General features: G+C 48.0%; 1 protein-coding gene across 2 annotated transcripts in view; it reads right to left on the reverse strand.

Annotated features, from left to right (window-relative positions):
• The window catches only part of LTA4H (leukotriene A4 hydrolase), a 231,831-nt gene extending 225,134 nt beyond the window's left edge, over positions 1-6,697 (reverse strand). The window contains exons 1-2 of one of the 2 annotated variants that reach the window (XR_013624929.1): positions 6,561-6,690; positions 6,190-6,356 (exon numbers count right to left, since the gene is read on the reverse strand). Coding sequence is in view for 1 of the 2 variants with exons in the window: in XM_078786493.1 (XP_078642619.1) it covers positions 6,190-6,345 (156 nt within the window). In the remaining variant the exon portion in view is untranslated. Of the gene's footprint in view, positions 1-6,189; positions 6,357-6,560 lie in introns of both variants that reach the window. The other variant, XM_078786493.1, reaches the window with a different exon arrangement.
• Positions 6,698-15,466: the final 8,769 nt, after the last annotated feature.

Here is a 15,466-nt window from a genome sequence, read left to right on the forward strand (position 1 = left end):
GGAGAGGAAGGAGGTATTTGGTGTTTTGGTGGAGAGGAAGGAGGTATTGTGGTGGTGTGGAGGGGGTTTTTGGTGGAGAGGTTGGGGTAGTTTGGTGGAGAGGGAGAGGAAGGAGGTATTTTGGTGGAGAGGAAGGACATATTTTGGTGGAGAGGAAGGAGGTATTTTGGTGGAGGGAGGGGGGTATTTTGGTGGAGGGGAAGGAGGTATTTTGGTGGAGAGGAAGGGGGTATTTTGGTGGAGGGGAAGGGGGTATTTTGGTGGAGAGGAAGGGGTATTTTGGTGGAGGGGAAGGAGGTATTTTGGTGGAGAGGAAGGAGGTATTTTGGTGGAGGGGAGGGGGGTATTTTGGTGGAGAGGAAGGGGGTATTTTGGTGGAGAGGAAGGAGGTATTTTGGTGGAGAGGAAGGAGATATTTTGGTGGAGAGGAAGGGGGTATTTTGGTGGAGAGGAAGGAGGTATTTTGGTGGAGAGGAAGGAGGTATTTTGGTGGAGAGGAAGGAGGTATTTTGGTGGAGAGGAAGGAGGTATTTTGGTGGAGAGGAAGGAGGTATTTTGGTGGAGAGGAAGGAGGTATTTTGGTGGAGAGGAAGGACATATTTTGGTGGAGAGGAAGGGGGTATTTTGGTGGAGGGGAGGGGGGTATTTTGGTGGAGAGGAAGGAGGTATTTTGGTGGAGAGGAAGGAGGTATTTTGGTGGAGAGGAAGGAGGTATTTTGGTGGAGAGGAAGGACATATTTTGGTGGAGAGGAAGGGGGTATTTTGGTGGAGGGGAGGGGGGTATTTTGGTGGAGAGGAAGGAGGTATTTTGGTGGAGAGGAAGGAGGTATTTTGGTGGAGAGGAAGGAGGTATTTTGGTGGAGGGAGGGGGGTATTTTGGTGGAGAGGAAGGAGGTATTTTGGTGGAGGGGAAGGAGGTATATTGGTGGAGAGGAAGGGGGTATTTTGGTGGAGGGGAGGGGGGTATTTTGGTGGAGAGGAAGGAGGTATATTGGTGGAGAGGAAGGAGGTATATTGGTGTAGAGGAAGGAGGTATTTTGGTGGAGGGGAGGGGGGTATTTTGGTGGAGAGGAAGGGGGTATTTTGGTGGAGGGGAAGGGGGTATTTTGGTGGAGAGAAAGGGGGTATTTTGGTGGAGAGGAAGGGGGTATTTTGGTGGAGGGGAAGGAGGTATTTTGGTGGAGAGGAAGGAGGTATTTTGGTGGAGAGGAAGGAGATATTTTGGTGGAGAGGAAGGGGGTATTTTGGTGGAGAGGAAGGAGGTATTTTGGTGGAGAGGAAGGAGGTATTTTGGTGGAGAGGAAGGAGGTATTTTGGTGGAGAGGAAGGAGGTATTTTGGTGGAGAGGAAGGAGGTATTTTGGTGGAGAGGAAGGAGGTATTTTGGTGGAGAGGAAGGGGGTATTTTGGTGGAGAGGAAGGAGGTATTTTGGTGGAGAGGAAGGAAGTATTTTGGTGGAGAGGAAGGAGGTATTTTGGTGGAGAGGAAGGAGGTATTTTGGTGGAGGGGAAGGGGGTATTTTGGTGGAGGGGAAGGGGGTATTTTGGTGGAGAGGAAGGGGGTATTTTGGTGGAGGGGAAGGAGGTATTTTGGTGGAGAGGAAGGAGGTATTTTGGTGGAGAGGAAGGAGATATTTTGGTGGAGAGGAAGGGGGTATTTTGGTGGAGAGGAAGGAGGTATTTTGGTGGAGAGGAAGGAGGTATTTTGGTGGAGAGGAAGGAGGTATTTTGGTGGAGAGGAAGGAGGTATTTTGGTGGAGAGGAAGGGGGTATTTTGGTGGAGAGGAAGGAGGTATTTTGGTGGAGAGGAAGGAGGTATTTTGGTGGAGAGGAAGGAGGTATTTTGGTGGAGAGGAAGGAGGTATTTTGGTGGAGAGGAAGGACATATTTTGGTGGAGAGGAAGGGGGTATTTTGGTGGAGGGGAGGGGGGTATTTTGGTGGAGAGGAAGGAGGTATTTTGGTGGAGAGGAAGGAGGTATTTTGGTGGAGAGGAAGGAGGTATTTTGGTGGAGGGAGGGGGGTATTTTGGTGGAGAGGAAGGAGGTATTTTGGTGGAGGGAGGGGGGTATTTTGGTGGAGAGGAAGGAGGTATTTTGGTGGAGAGGAAGGAGGTATTTTGGTGGAGAGGAAGGGGGTATTTTGGTGGAGAGGAAGGAGGTATTTTGGTGGAGAGGAAGGAGGTATTTTGGTGGAGAGGAAGGAGGTATTTTGGTGGAGAGGAAGGAGGTATTTTGGTGGAGAGGAAGGACATATTTTGGTGGAGAGGAAGGGGATATTTTGGTGGAGGGGAGGGGGGTATTTTGGTGGAGAGGAAGGAGGTATTTTGGTGGAGAGGAAGGAGGTATTTTGGTGGAGAGGAAGGAGGTATTTTGGTGGAGGGAGGGGGGTATTTTGGTGGAGGGGAAGGAGGTATTTTGGTGGAGGGAGGGGGGTATTTTGGTGGAGAGGAGGGGGTATTTTGGTGGAGAGGAAGGAGGTATTTTGGTGGAGGGAGGGGGGTATTTTGGTGGAGAGGAAGGAGGTATTTTGGTGGAGGGAGGGGGGTATTTTGGTGGAGAGGAAGGGGGTATTTTGTTGGAGGGGAGGGGGGTATTTTGGTGGAGAGGAAGGAGGTATTTTGGTGGAGAGGAAGGAGGTATTTTGGTGGAGGGAGGGGGGTATTTTGGTGGAGAGGAAGGAGGTATTTTGGTGGAGGGAGGGGGGTATTTTGGTGGAGAGGAAGGAGGTATTTTGGTGGAGAGGAAGGAGGTATTTTGGTGGAGAGGAAGGAGGTATTTTGGTGAAGAGGAAGGAGGTATTTGGGTGGAGAGGAAGGAGGTATTTTGGTGGAGAGGAAGGAGGTATTTTGGTGGAGTGGAAGGGGGTATTTTGGTGGAGAGCAGGGGTATTTTGGTGGAGAGGAAGGAGGTATTTTGGTGGAGGGGAGGGGGGTATTTTGGTGGAGAGGAAGGAGGTATTTTGGTGGAGAGGAAGAGGATTTTTTGGTGGAGAGAAAGGAGGTATTTTGGTGGAGAGGAAGGAGGTATTTTGGTGGAGAGGAAGGAGGTATTTTGGTGGAGAGGAAGGAGGTATTTTGGTGGAGAGGAAGGAGGTATTTTGGTGGAGAGGAGGGGGTATTTTGGTGGAGAGGAAGGAGGTATTTTGGTGGAGAGGAAGGAGGTATTTTGGTGGAGAGGAAGGAGGTATTTTGGTGGAGGGGAAGGGGGTATTTTGGTGGAGAGGAAGGAGGTATTTTGGTGGAGAGGAAGGAGGTATTTTGGTGGAGGGGAGGGGGGTATTTTGGTGGAGAGGAAGGGGGTATTTTGGTGGAGAGGAAGGAGGTATTTTGGTGGAGGGGAAGGGGGTATTTTGGTGGAGAGGAAGGAGGTATTTTGGTGGAGAGGAAGGAGGTATTTTGGTGGAGAGGAGGGGGTATTTTGGTGGAGAGGAAGGAGGTATTTTGGTGGAGAGGAAGGAGGTATTTTGGTGGAGAGGAGGGGGTATTTTGGTGGAGAGGAAGGAGGTATTTTGGTGGAGAGGAAGGAGGTATTTTGGTGGAGAGGAAGGAGGTATTTTGGTGGAGAGGAAGGAGGTATTTTGGTGGAGAGGAAGGAGGTATTTTGGTGGAGGGGAGGGGGTATTTTGGTGGAGAGGAAGGAGGTATTTTGGTGGAGAGGAAGGAGGTATTTTGGTGGAGAGGAAGGAGGTATTTTGGTGGAGAGGAGGGGGTATTTTGGTGGAGAGGAAGGAGGTATTTTGGTGGAGGGGAAGGGGGTATTTTGGTGGAGAGGAAGGAGGTATTTTGGTGGAGAGGAAGGAGGTATTTTGGTGGAGAGGAGGGGGTATTTTGGTGGAGAGGAAGGAGGTATTTTGGTGGAGAGGAAGGAGGTATTTTGGTGGAGAGGAAGGAGGTATTTTGGTGGAGAGGAAGGAGGTATTTTGGTGGAGAGGAAGGAGGTATTTTGGTGGAGGGGAGGGGGTATTTTGGTGGAGAGGAAGGAGGTATTTTGGTGGAGGGGAGGGGGTATTTTGGTGGAGAGGAAGGAGGTATTTTGGTGGAGAGGAAGGAGGTATTTTGGTGGAGAGGAAGGAGGTATTTTGGTGGAGAGGAAGGAGGTATTTTGGTGGAGAGGAAGGAGGTATTTTGGTGGAGAGGAAGGAGGTATTTTGGTGGAGAGGAGGGGGTATTTTGGTGGAGAGGAAGGAGGTATTTTGGTGGAGAGGAAGGAGGTATTTTGGTGGAGAGGAGGGGGTATTTTGGTGGAGAGGAAGGAGGTATTTTGGTGGAGAGGAAGGAGGTATTTTGGTGGAGAGGAAGGAGGTATTTTGGTGGAGAGGAAGGAGGTATTTTGGTGGAGGGGAGGGGGTATTTTGGTGGAGAGGAAGGAGGTATTTTGGTGGAGGGGAGGGGGTATTTTGGTGGAGAGGAAGGAGGTATTTTGGTGGAGAGAAAGGAGGTATTTTGGTGGAGAGGAGGGGGTATTTTGGTGGAGAGGAAGGAGGTATTTTGGTGGAGAGGAAGGAGGTATTTTGGTGGAGAGGAGGGGGTATTTTGGTGGAGAGGAAGGAGGTATTTTGGTGGAGGGGAAGGAGGTATTTTGGTGGAGAGGAGGGGGTATTTTGGTGGAGAGGAAGGAAGTATTTTGGTGGAGGGGAGGGGTATTTTGGTGGAGGGGAGGGGGTATTTTGGTGGAGGGGAGGGGGTATTTTGGTGGAGAGGAAGGAGGTATTTTGGTGGAGGGGAGGGGGTATTTTGGTGGAGGGGAAGGAGGTATTTTGGTGGAGAGGAAGGAGGTATTTTGGTGGAGGGGAGGGGTATTTTGGTGGAGGGGAGGGGGTATTTTGGTGGAGGGGAAGGAGGTATTTTGGTGGAGGGGAGGGGGTATTTTGGTGGAGAGGAAGGAGGTATTTTGGTGGAGGGGAGGGGGTATTTTGGTGGAGAGGAAGGAGGTATTTTGGTGGAGAGGAAGGAGGTATTTTGGTGGAGAGGAAGGAGGTATTTTGGTGGAGAGGAAGGAGGTATTTTGGTGGAGAGGAAGGAGGTATTTTGGTGGAGAGGAAGGAGGTATTTTGGTGGAGAGGAGGGGGTATTTTGGTGGAGAGGAAGGAGGTATTTTGGTGGAGAGGAAGGAGGTATTTTGGTGGAGAGGAAGGAGGTATTTTGGTGGAGAGGAAGGAGGTATTTTGGTGGAGGGGAAGGGGGTATTTTGGTGGAGAGGAAGGAGGTATTTTGGTGGAGAGGAAGGAGGTATTTTGGTGGAGAGGAGGGGGTATTTTGGTGGAGAGGAAGGAGGTATTTTGGTGGAGAGGAAGGAGGTATTTTGGTGGAGAGGAAGGAGGTATTTTGGTGGAGAGGAAGGAGGTATTTTGGTGGAGAGGAAGGAGGTATTTTGGTGGAGGGGAGGGGGTATTTTGGTGGAGAGGAAGGAGGTATTTTGGTGGAGGGGAGGGGGTATTTTGGTGGAGAGGAAGGAGGTATTTTGGTGGAGAGGAAGGAGGTATTTTGGTGGAGAGGAAGGAGGTATTTTGGTGGAGAGGAAGGAGGTATTTTGGTGGAGAGGAAGGAGGTATTTTGGTGGAGAGGAAGGAGGTATTTTGGTGGAGAGGAAGGAGGTATTTTGGTGGAGAGGAGGGGGTATTTTGGTGGAGAGGAAGGAGGTATTTTGGTGGAGAGGAAGGAGGTATTTTGGTGGAGAGGAAGGAGGTATTTTGGTGGAGAGGAAGGAGGTATTTTGGTGGAGGGGAAGGGGGTATTTTGGTGGAGAGGAAGGAGGTATTTTGGTGGAGAGGAAGGAGGTATTTTGGTGGAGAGGAGGGGGTATTTTGGTGGAGAGGAAGGAGGTATTTTGGTGGAGAGGAAGGAGGTATTTTGGTGGAGGGGAAGGAGGTATTTTGGTGGAGAGGAGGGGGTATTTTGGTGGAGAGGAAGGAGGTATTTTGGTGGAGAGGAGGGGGTATTTTGGTGGAGAGGAAGGAGGTATTTTGGTGGAGGGGAGGGGTATATTGGTGGAGTCTCGTTTGTCTTTTAGGCGGGATAATGCGAAGCATCACCGGGCTTCATCGGAAGGGTGGTTGGGGCCCTGGGGGTCAGAAAGTGCTAAAAGTCACGTATTTTGTGTACGACCCATAACGAGTGCAAGCTGAAGAGACGGTCAGCTTTAACGTCTTTCTGAAGTTCATCGTAAAGGTAACACTAACACTGTTTCTCACCAGTGAGGGTGTGTCCCGGGCAGCGCGCAGGTACAGACGAACCACACCGTGCACGATGTGCGTGTCGAAGTCCACGCACAGCTTGAGTGAAAGGTGCGTGGTCTGAATGTCATCGGGGCACGAGAACGAACAGGAATCGGTGCGTCCATCAGCCATGGTCGCTCGAACTGTGGAGAGTCAGGCGAGGGCAAAGGATGTTTAAACTGAAGGCAAAGACACTTCAGAGCGCCATCAATGAAATGCGAGAGACGCAAATTAAACAGGAAGGAAAGCTACGCAAAGTTTCTGCAGGATTAACAATAACAGGCTGTGGAGATTCGGTGAAACCAGCATATAATATGAAGAGAAATAAAATGAAGTGAAAAACATACCAAAAGTTGTGATGATAAAAGGTGAAAATGCGAGACAGCCTTAATTCCTCTCAGCGGCTTGAAAAACTGAAAACTAGAGTGAAATGTACGTACGTAATGGTTCTGGGGAAATATGGTGCTCCGCCCACTCACTTCCTGCGTGCCGACAGGGCAGAACGTGTTGACGTCATTACGCGCGCCATCATCATCAACGCAGTTTAGTAAAACATACATGTACATACATGTTCGCAGTTTAGTACATACATGTTCTGTAGTAAAAAGGAACTTTTTAGTAAAGTAAAAAGTAGTAGTAAAAACTATTACTTTTGTAGTAAAAGGGAAAGCAAGAGAGGAGTCCATTAATAGTCCATGGACCAGGACCCATATTTTGGCCGATTGTTACCATAAAGAGGTACAAGGCCTAATGGTACTTTCAAAGCACCGGCAGCTACTTGTTTCCAGAGTCTAAAATGGCATGATGGACATGTACATCAAGTCGCATAAGGTCAGAATTCCCACATTTCTCCGCGTATCCCCAGAAATAAAATTGCCCATTCTGTGTCATGTAAAGACAACATACATTGAAGACAGAGCATAATAACAGCAGTAAAAATAACATCTATATAATAATACCGTAAGGACTCGACTTTGTTATCCCTTTTACGCCGCACCCAGTGACCCGATGCCCACGGCACTAATGGATTTACGATCTACGAACCGCGCTCTTTGTTTATCACCGACAGCCATACTCGAAAAATCTGAATTAGCCGACGTTTGGGCCCAAAAGCATCCGATTAACGGCCGATACGACGCCATCTTACGACTCCATCGTATTGGCGTCTGCTGGGTGAAGGCGCAGCAAGCCGTCCGCTGATTGGACAGTCGAAGGCGACAGCAAGCCGTCCACTGAGTGGACAATCCTGAGCATGCATTCCGCCATTTGTGCCGGTGTCGTCGATCGCGCTGTACGCTAACCTCATCAGGTGGGTTTACCATAATTTCTTCCATATACTGTGATTACAACGAAGTGAAACCGAGGAGCAGCCCATCAGTATCATATAAAGCAATAAATACCAAGGCTTCAGCTTCTGAAAGCTTAAAACAAAGTGTACTTCGCTGAGTGACGAAACGTCGGCGTAGGCCTCGGCCCTACCTATCCAGTTGTTGTTTCCGTTGTGTAAGGGGGGAAAAAAACAAACATTTTGGCCTCAGACCTTTGAGAGTACGTCGTTCCGTGAACTTTTTGAACGGGCCTCGTATGCCATGCTTCGTCAACGTTGGGTTGTTTTTAAATGATTTGAAGGATTAACTTAAGCACCGTGAATAGAGCAGTTTATTGTTCCTCAAAGACCAGTGTGTAAGTTGACTCAATATGATGGTAACTTTGCACTTCCTGCGTTGTCTCTGAATCAGCTGGCTGAGTCATATTGGCGTAGGGTAGGTCATGATCAGCCCCCCCCCCTTTCGTTTCACCAACTCCTGCATCTGCCACCGTTCATGATTATCAAAGTAGGCTTTACCCTGTTCACGATAAGGTACAAATCAGAGTTGTATACGAAGAGATAAAAGGATGCCATTGACTTCGAGACGGTACGTGATATTTTCAAAAGTATATCGTAGCGTTGTCATTTAAGTAGATTGCAATAAATACGTTGTTCATATACGCACTCTTCATTCTCATCTTTCTTCCTAACTCTTACTCGGACAAGCAAATCCCCTATGCCATCCATAATGGTACACTCTATCCATACACCACATCCTCCCCTCCGTGGATGTTCCACAGGTTTCGGCTCGTCTATATAATAATAGCGTAAGGACTCGACTTTGTTATCCCTTTTACGCCGCACCCAGTGACCCGATTCCCACGGCACTAATGGATTTACGATCGACAAACCGCGCTCTTTGTTTATCACGTACAGCCATACTCGAAAAATCTGAATTAGCCGACGTTGGGGCCCAAAAGCATCTGATTAACTGCCGATACGACGCCATCTTACGACGCCATCGTATTGGCATCTGCTGGGCGAAGGCGAAGCGAGCCGTCCGCTGATTGGACAGGCGAAGGCGAAAGCAAGCCGTCCGCTGAGTGGACAATCCAGAGCATGCATTTGTGCCGGTGTCGGCGATCGTTGTTCATATACGCACTCTTCATTCTCATCTTTCTTCCTAACTCTTATAGGCCGGCAGCCCAGAGCATTTTGGTCAAACGAACAAGGTACCAATATCCAAGTACAGAAACATTTATTGTGTAACCTAACATATTCAGATATGGATGTCTGCCAGGGACCCCCTGCTGCGTGGGGCCCCTGGGGCCCAAAGAGGGGGGGGCCAAATAATGGGCTGGATCAAACATTGGGGGTACCACATGAAACCAAGTGGAAATCAACAGGTACATCTCAAAGAGCACAGAGTGACCACCGCCAGACATATTTGCCTCTGCATAGGCCCTCCCAGACCCTCCTCAAAGGGTCCCAAAATTTGGGCTGGATTAAACATAGGAGGTACCACATGAAACCAAGTTAAAATGAACAATTGCACTCTACTAAGTGTAAAAAACCATTGCCAGACAGATTGTCTGCTGCATAAGGCCCGCTAGACAGCCCAAAATTTGATCCCATGGACACTATGGTATGGTATAATTGCAAGTAAGTTTAAATAAACAGGTACATCTCACAGAGTACAGAATGACCACTACCAGACAAATTTTCCTCTGCATAGAGAGTACCAGACAATCTGAGTCTGCATAAGGCCTGCCAGACACCTCCAAAAAGTTGACCCCGTGGATACTTTGGTAGAGTTGGCCTAGAACATATATTAAAAGTACCACATGAAACCAAATGGAAATCAACAGGTACATCTCACAGAGCACAGAATGACCACTGCAAGAGACCCCCTAAAAAGGGTCCACAAATTTGGGATGGATTAAACATTGGAGCTACTACATAATATACAACCAAGTTAAAATGATCAATTACAATCTACTGTTAAGTACAATATATCTATTGATTGTCTGCCACATAAGGCCCGCCGGATCCCCCCCTGCCCCCCCCCCCCCAAAAAGGGTCCCAACATTTGGGCTAGATTAAACATACCACGTTTACAACAGTAATTTACAAGATGTACAAGAGGCTCCATTGTTTATTGAGATTCCCAATGTGTGTAGATGCGATCAGTAATTGATTCAGGGCATTAAGCAAGCTCATGGTAACTGGCCTTCAGAAAGTGAGGGTGGCAGGGTGCAGTGTTTTTCTTATTTAACATTGTACTTTACTGATAACAGCTGATAGGAGTCAGAATGAAACTGGTGTTTAGAATTCAGAATTTTTGGCTAATGGGAGTTTCATGTATTGCTAACCAATGAGACTTGATGACACATAAATGGTATTGGGACCTCCATCCACTCTCCAAATTATCATGAACCTATGAGAAAACCTGTAGTACAGTGTAACTTGCAAAGCTGATAATACCGCCCTCAGGTTCATATTGTTTAGTCTTGTTGTTTGTTACAAAATGGCTGCTGTTGAGTTTCAGTCACAAGCAGAATAAAAGAGTGTTGTGTTCCTGGAATATTTTGTCCAAGACTGGTTAAACAACTTATGTCGATCAGGTAGCCTAATTGTGCAAAAGTGCACATGCCTTGCTGAGCATAGCCTAGCCTAGGCCTATATTATATAGTAGACCTGCTTTCATTATCTGATCAGATACATTTAGTCACAAGAAACAGTTCCATGCCATTTCCATGACTTTTTAACAGTCGGCCTAATCTATTATGCCATTATTCTATTTTACATGTAAGCTCATAAGCCTCAATTTACTTACATTCATCTCGAAGAAGATCCTTCTATCTTTAACAACAAGACATGACCTTGACCATTGTTGACTCTCAAAGCAGACGATAAAAGCTCTGCTGCCACCTATGTTTCATTACACATGCTGTGGCGCCGTCTTTGGAAGTGCAGACTCAGATTGTCTGGTACTCTCTATGCAGAGGAAAATTTGTCTGGTAGTGGTCATTCTGTACTCTGTGAGATGTACTTGTTTATTTAAACTTACTTGCAATTATCCCATACCATAGTGTCCACGGGGTCAACATTTGGGGGTGCCTGGCGGGCCTTATGCAGCAGACAATCTGTCTGGCAATGGTTTTTTATACTTGGTAGAGTGTAATTGTTCATTTTAGCTTGGTTTCATGTGGTACCTCCTATGTTTAATCCAGCCCAAATTTTGGGACCCATTGAGAGGGGTCTGGGGGGGCCTATGCAGAGGCAAATTTGTCTGGCGGTGGTCACTCTGTGCTCTGTGAGATGTACCTGTTGATTTCCACTTGGTTTCATGTGGTACTTTTGAGATATGTTCTCAGCCAATTCTACCAGAGTGCACCCAGGGTCAACTTTTGGGGTGTGTCTAGCGGGCCTTATGCAGCAGACAATCTGTCTGGCAATGGTTTTTTTTTACACTTAGTGGAGTGTAATTGTTCATTTTAACTTGGTTTCATGTGGTACCTCCTATGTTTAATCCAGCCCAAATTTTGGGACCCTTTGAGAGGGTCTGGGGGGGCCTATGCAGAGGCATATTTGTCTGGCGGTGGTCACTCTGTGCTCTGTGAGATGTACCTGTTGATTGCCACTTGGTTTCATGTGGTTCTTTTGAGATATGTTCTCGGCCAATTCTACCACAGTGCCCCCAGGGTCAACTTTTGGGGTGTGTCTGGCGGGCCTTATGCAGCAGACAATCTGTCTGGCGATGGGTTTTTTATACTTAGTAGAGTGTAATTCGTCATATTAACTTGGTTTCATGTGGTACCTCCTATGTTTAATCCAGCCCAAATTTTGGGACCATTTGAGGGGGGTCTTGGGGGGCCTATGCAGAGGCAAATTTGTCTGCTGGTGGTCACTCTGTGCTCTGTGAGATGTACCTGTTGATTTCCACTTGGTTTCATGTGGTACCCCCAATGTTTGATCCAGCCCATTATTTGCCCCCCCTCTTTGGGCCCCAGGGGCCCCACGCAGCAGGGGGTCCCTGGCAGACATCCATATCTGAATATCTTAGGTTACACAATAAATGTTTCTGTACTCGGATATTGGTACCTTGTTCGTTTGACCAAAATGCTCTGGGCTGCCGGCATATTACTCGGACAAGCAAATCCCCGATGCCATCCATAATGGTACACTCTATCCATACACCACATCCTCCCTTCCGTGGATTTTTTTTTTTGTTGTTGTTTTTGTATACAAGATGGAGGCTCGTGAAAGAGCTAACATTAATCACACAAAATGACAAACCGACACACAAAACACAAAAAACAAGGGGAGCGGTAGACAAGATGGGGAGAGAGGGGGAAGGACACAAAAGAGAGGGGGAAGGACACAAACACAACATTTGAGAGCAGTGACATCGGGAGGACTTGGGGGGAGGTGGGAGAGGATTAAAACATATGAACACTGCAAGGACTCTGGGGTGAATTACCGGGGGTAGAAAAGATCAAGGTTTTCGATGGGGGAAGATAAGAGATGGTGGTGAACAGCTGTTTTAAAGACCTGGAGGGAGGAGTGGGATTGAAGGGAGTGGGGGAGTTTGTTCCAGAGGCGGGAGAAAAGGGGAATGAAAGAGTGAAGGTGAGCAGAGAGCCTAGACTTTGGCAGTTTAACCAGAAGAGGGTTGCAGGCAGATCTTGTGCGACCTGAAGGAATATTGGGGGGACAGAGCACAGAGAGAGCTGGGGGAGCAAGGCCGGAGCGGAGTCGGTAGAAGACAGAAAGACCACCAACCTGCCTGCGGTGAGTGAGTGAAAGGCCCTCGGCGTTGACTACATCGCAGGAGATTCCAATGATTCTGAAAGCTTTGGCCTAAACAGCGTGAAGCCGAGCAAGGTGTGAGGCAGGAGCACCAGCCCAGAGGGGGGAAAAGTATTCCATTGAGCTGCGGATGAAAGCCTTGTATGTGGTGAGGAGCTCAGGTGTGCCAAGGAAGGACTTCGCACGACGGAGGATGCCCAGTCGGCGACTGGCTTTGGAGGCCAGCTTGGAAATGTGGTTTTCCCAAGAAAGATCATGGCAGATAGTGAGACCCAAAAGCTTGAGCGACAGAACTTCTTGGAGAGGATTGTTGAGAAAGTAGATGGGAGGGTTGTCCAGTCGGTCCTTTCGGAGAGACATTGTAAGAGTGTGAGATTTGTCAGGATTGAAAGACATGTTCCACTTGTTTGACCAGTCTGTGATTTTGTCCAGGTCTGCAGAGAGTGAGGAGGCTGCAGACTGCCGATCTGAGGGATGAGGAATGGAGCGACAGAGAGTAGAGTCGTCAGCAAAGAAATAGAGAGGATTTTCAAGAGAGTCAGAGAGATCATTGATGAAGACCAGAAAAAGCACAGGGCCCAGAACACTACCTTGGGGAACTCCAGCCTGAACAGGAAGAGGAGATGAGAGAAACCCATTCAGGGCCACACGTTGACTACGACCAGAGAGGAAGTCCGCCAGCCATGCGTGGAGATTTCCATGGATACCAAAGGAGGAGAGTTTGGAGAGCAGAGCGGGGTGCCAGACCGTATCGAAGGCACGTGAAATGTCAAGGGAGACAGCTCTAATTTCCTGTTTGGCGTTGAGGACCTCCATTCATTGTTGAGAAAGCAGAAGCAGCATGTCCAGAGTAGAGTGACCAGGTCTGAAACCAAATTGATGATCAGAGATCAAGCCATTGGATAAGAGGAAAGATTTAATATCTGAAGCAATGATGGATTCCATGACTTTGCTGATAATTGGGAGAAGGCTGATTGGTCTGTAGTTGCTGGGATCTGTTTTTGCACCTTTTTTGTGCAAAGCGGTGATGTTGGCTGATTTCCAAGCAGATGGCAGATGACCTTGAGCAAAAGAGAGGGTGAAGAGAACAGAAAGAGGGAGTGAAAGTGCAGAAGAACATGATTTTAGGACCCGTGGGCTGATGCCGTCAGGACCAGTTGCAGAATCAGAGTCGAGGGTTGACAGAAACTTTTCCACCTTGTCAGGAGGAAAGGACACAGAGTCCAGGAGCAGCTGGGTACGACTGGGTACGGTGGGTACAGAGAGGGATGGGTTTGGGACACAAGATTTAGAGGCAAACACAGAGTTGAGGCATTCAGCTTTTTCACATGCGGAGTCAGCCGTTAAGCCGTTTGAGGTGAGGGAGGGTATGGAGGGGGAACAAACACCAGAAACAGATTTGACCAGACGCCACCAGGATTTGGAAGAGGGAGACAGATAAGAGAGTTCGGTCTTGAGAATGGTGAGATATTGTTTCCTGGCTCTCCTGAGGGTGGACACACACTTGTTTCGGGCTTTGTGAAAGAAAATGAGATTTCCTTCTGTTGGATTTGCTTTCCAGGAGACGAAAGCTAGTTGTTTCAGGGCAACAGCCTCACCACAAGATTCCGTGTACCATGGACGGGAGGAAGGGTATGACAACTGAAGACGAGATGGTATAAATCTGTGCATGAGAGAGAGCAATTTACTTTGAAAGAATTCCCAGGATGAGTTGATGTCAGAGGCGGTAGAGATGGGAGACCAGTCCAGATGATTGATGGCTGCTTGAAGACCGTGCCAGTTGGCCTGAGTGAAATGCCAGACTCGTCGACGCTGAGGAGGCTCTCTGAGAATGGTCAGAGAGATGTCCACTTTGACAAGCACATGATCAGATGAGCCGATTGGAGCAGAAGAAGAGCAGCAGACCTTTTCAGGGAAGTTTGTCATAACCAAATCCAGAAGAGAAGATGCTCCGTTGACTGAGATCCGGGTCGGGAAATTGACAGATTGTGTCAGTCCCAGTGAGTCGCAGAAGTCCTTTGCTGAAGAGCCATGGCTGGTGAGAGAGGTACCCACACCCAGCCAACTGGCATGGTGACAAGTGAAATCACCACATATGAGGAAGAGAGAGTTGGGATGGGTAGATAGAAGTTGGTCCATATTATCAGACAGTGAGATGTAGATGGAGTCATCGCTGATTGGTGGACGGTACAACACACATATGAACAAAAGGTGGGAGCGAAGGGGAAGCCGTAGCCAAAGGTATACCTGGGGGTGAGGTGGAGAGAGGGCAGTGGAGGGCGAGTGAGGAAGAGAGTTTTTTTATAAAGATAGCAACCCCACCTCCAGGACGAGGCTCAGGTCTATCATACCGGAGGAGGGAGTAACCTGGGAGAGATACCAAGGCATCAGAGACATCATGAAGGAGGAAAGTTTCTGTTAAGCAGATCACATCTGGTTTGTCAGAAGCAACCTGTATGGAGAGGTCAGTCAAGTTTGAGCGAAGGCCCTGGATGTTTGAGGTCCATACCGTTAATGAAGAGGAAGGGGAGCATCGGGTCCAGAACAGGGGGGGGGAGGGGTAGGGTAAGATGTGGAAGAGGAGGAAGAGGTAGGGAGAGCTGTTGAAGGTGTGTCAGAGATTTCAGAATAGCTTGGAGAAAGGGAAGAATGGGGCGGACAAAAGGTTTGATGGAGATTGGGTGAGGCACAGTGAGGTGTTATTTGAGGAGGGGGAAGAGCAAGGCAGAAGGTTTGGGGAGATGAAGGTGAAAGTTGGAAGGAGGAAGAAGCAGGGAGGATGCTTTGAGGAGGAGGGGTGAGAGGGGAGTCTAGGAGGGGAGGAGCGAGGGAGAGTCTCGGAGGGGAGGGGTGTGGGGGGAGGTTGTTCCACGGGGAGGGGAGGATGTTCCACGGGTTTCGGCTAGTACATAATAACAGGAGTAAAAATAACATATTACAGTAATAACAGTAATACATAATAACAGGAGTAAAAATAACATATTACAGTAATAACAGTAATACATAATAACAGGAGTAATAACATATTACAGTAATAACAGTAATACATAATAACAGGAGTAATAACATATTACAGTAATAACAGTAATACATAATAACAGGAGCGATAACATATTACAGTAATAACAGTAA

This window comes from Myxine glutinosa, chromosome 11, assembly GCF_964187855.1.
Source record: "Myxine glutinosa chromosome 11, kmMyxGlut1.1, whole genome shotgun sequence".
NCBI classification, from domain to species: Eukaryota; Metazoa; Chordata; class Myxini; order Myxiniformes; family Myxinidae; genus Myxine; species Myxine glutinosa.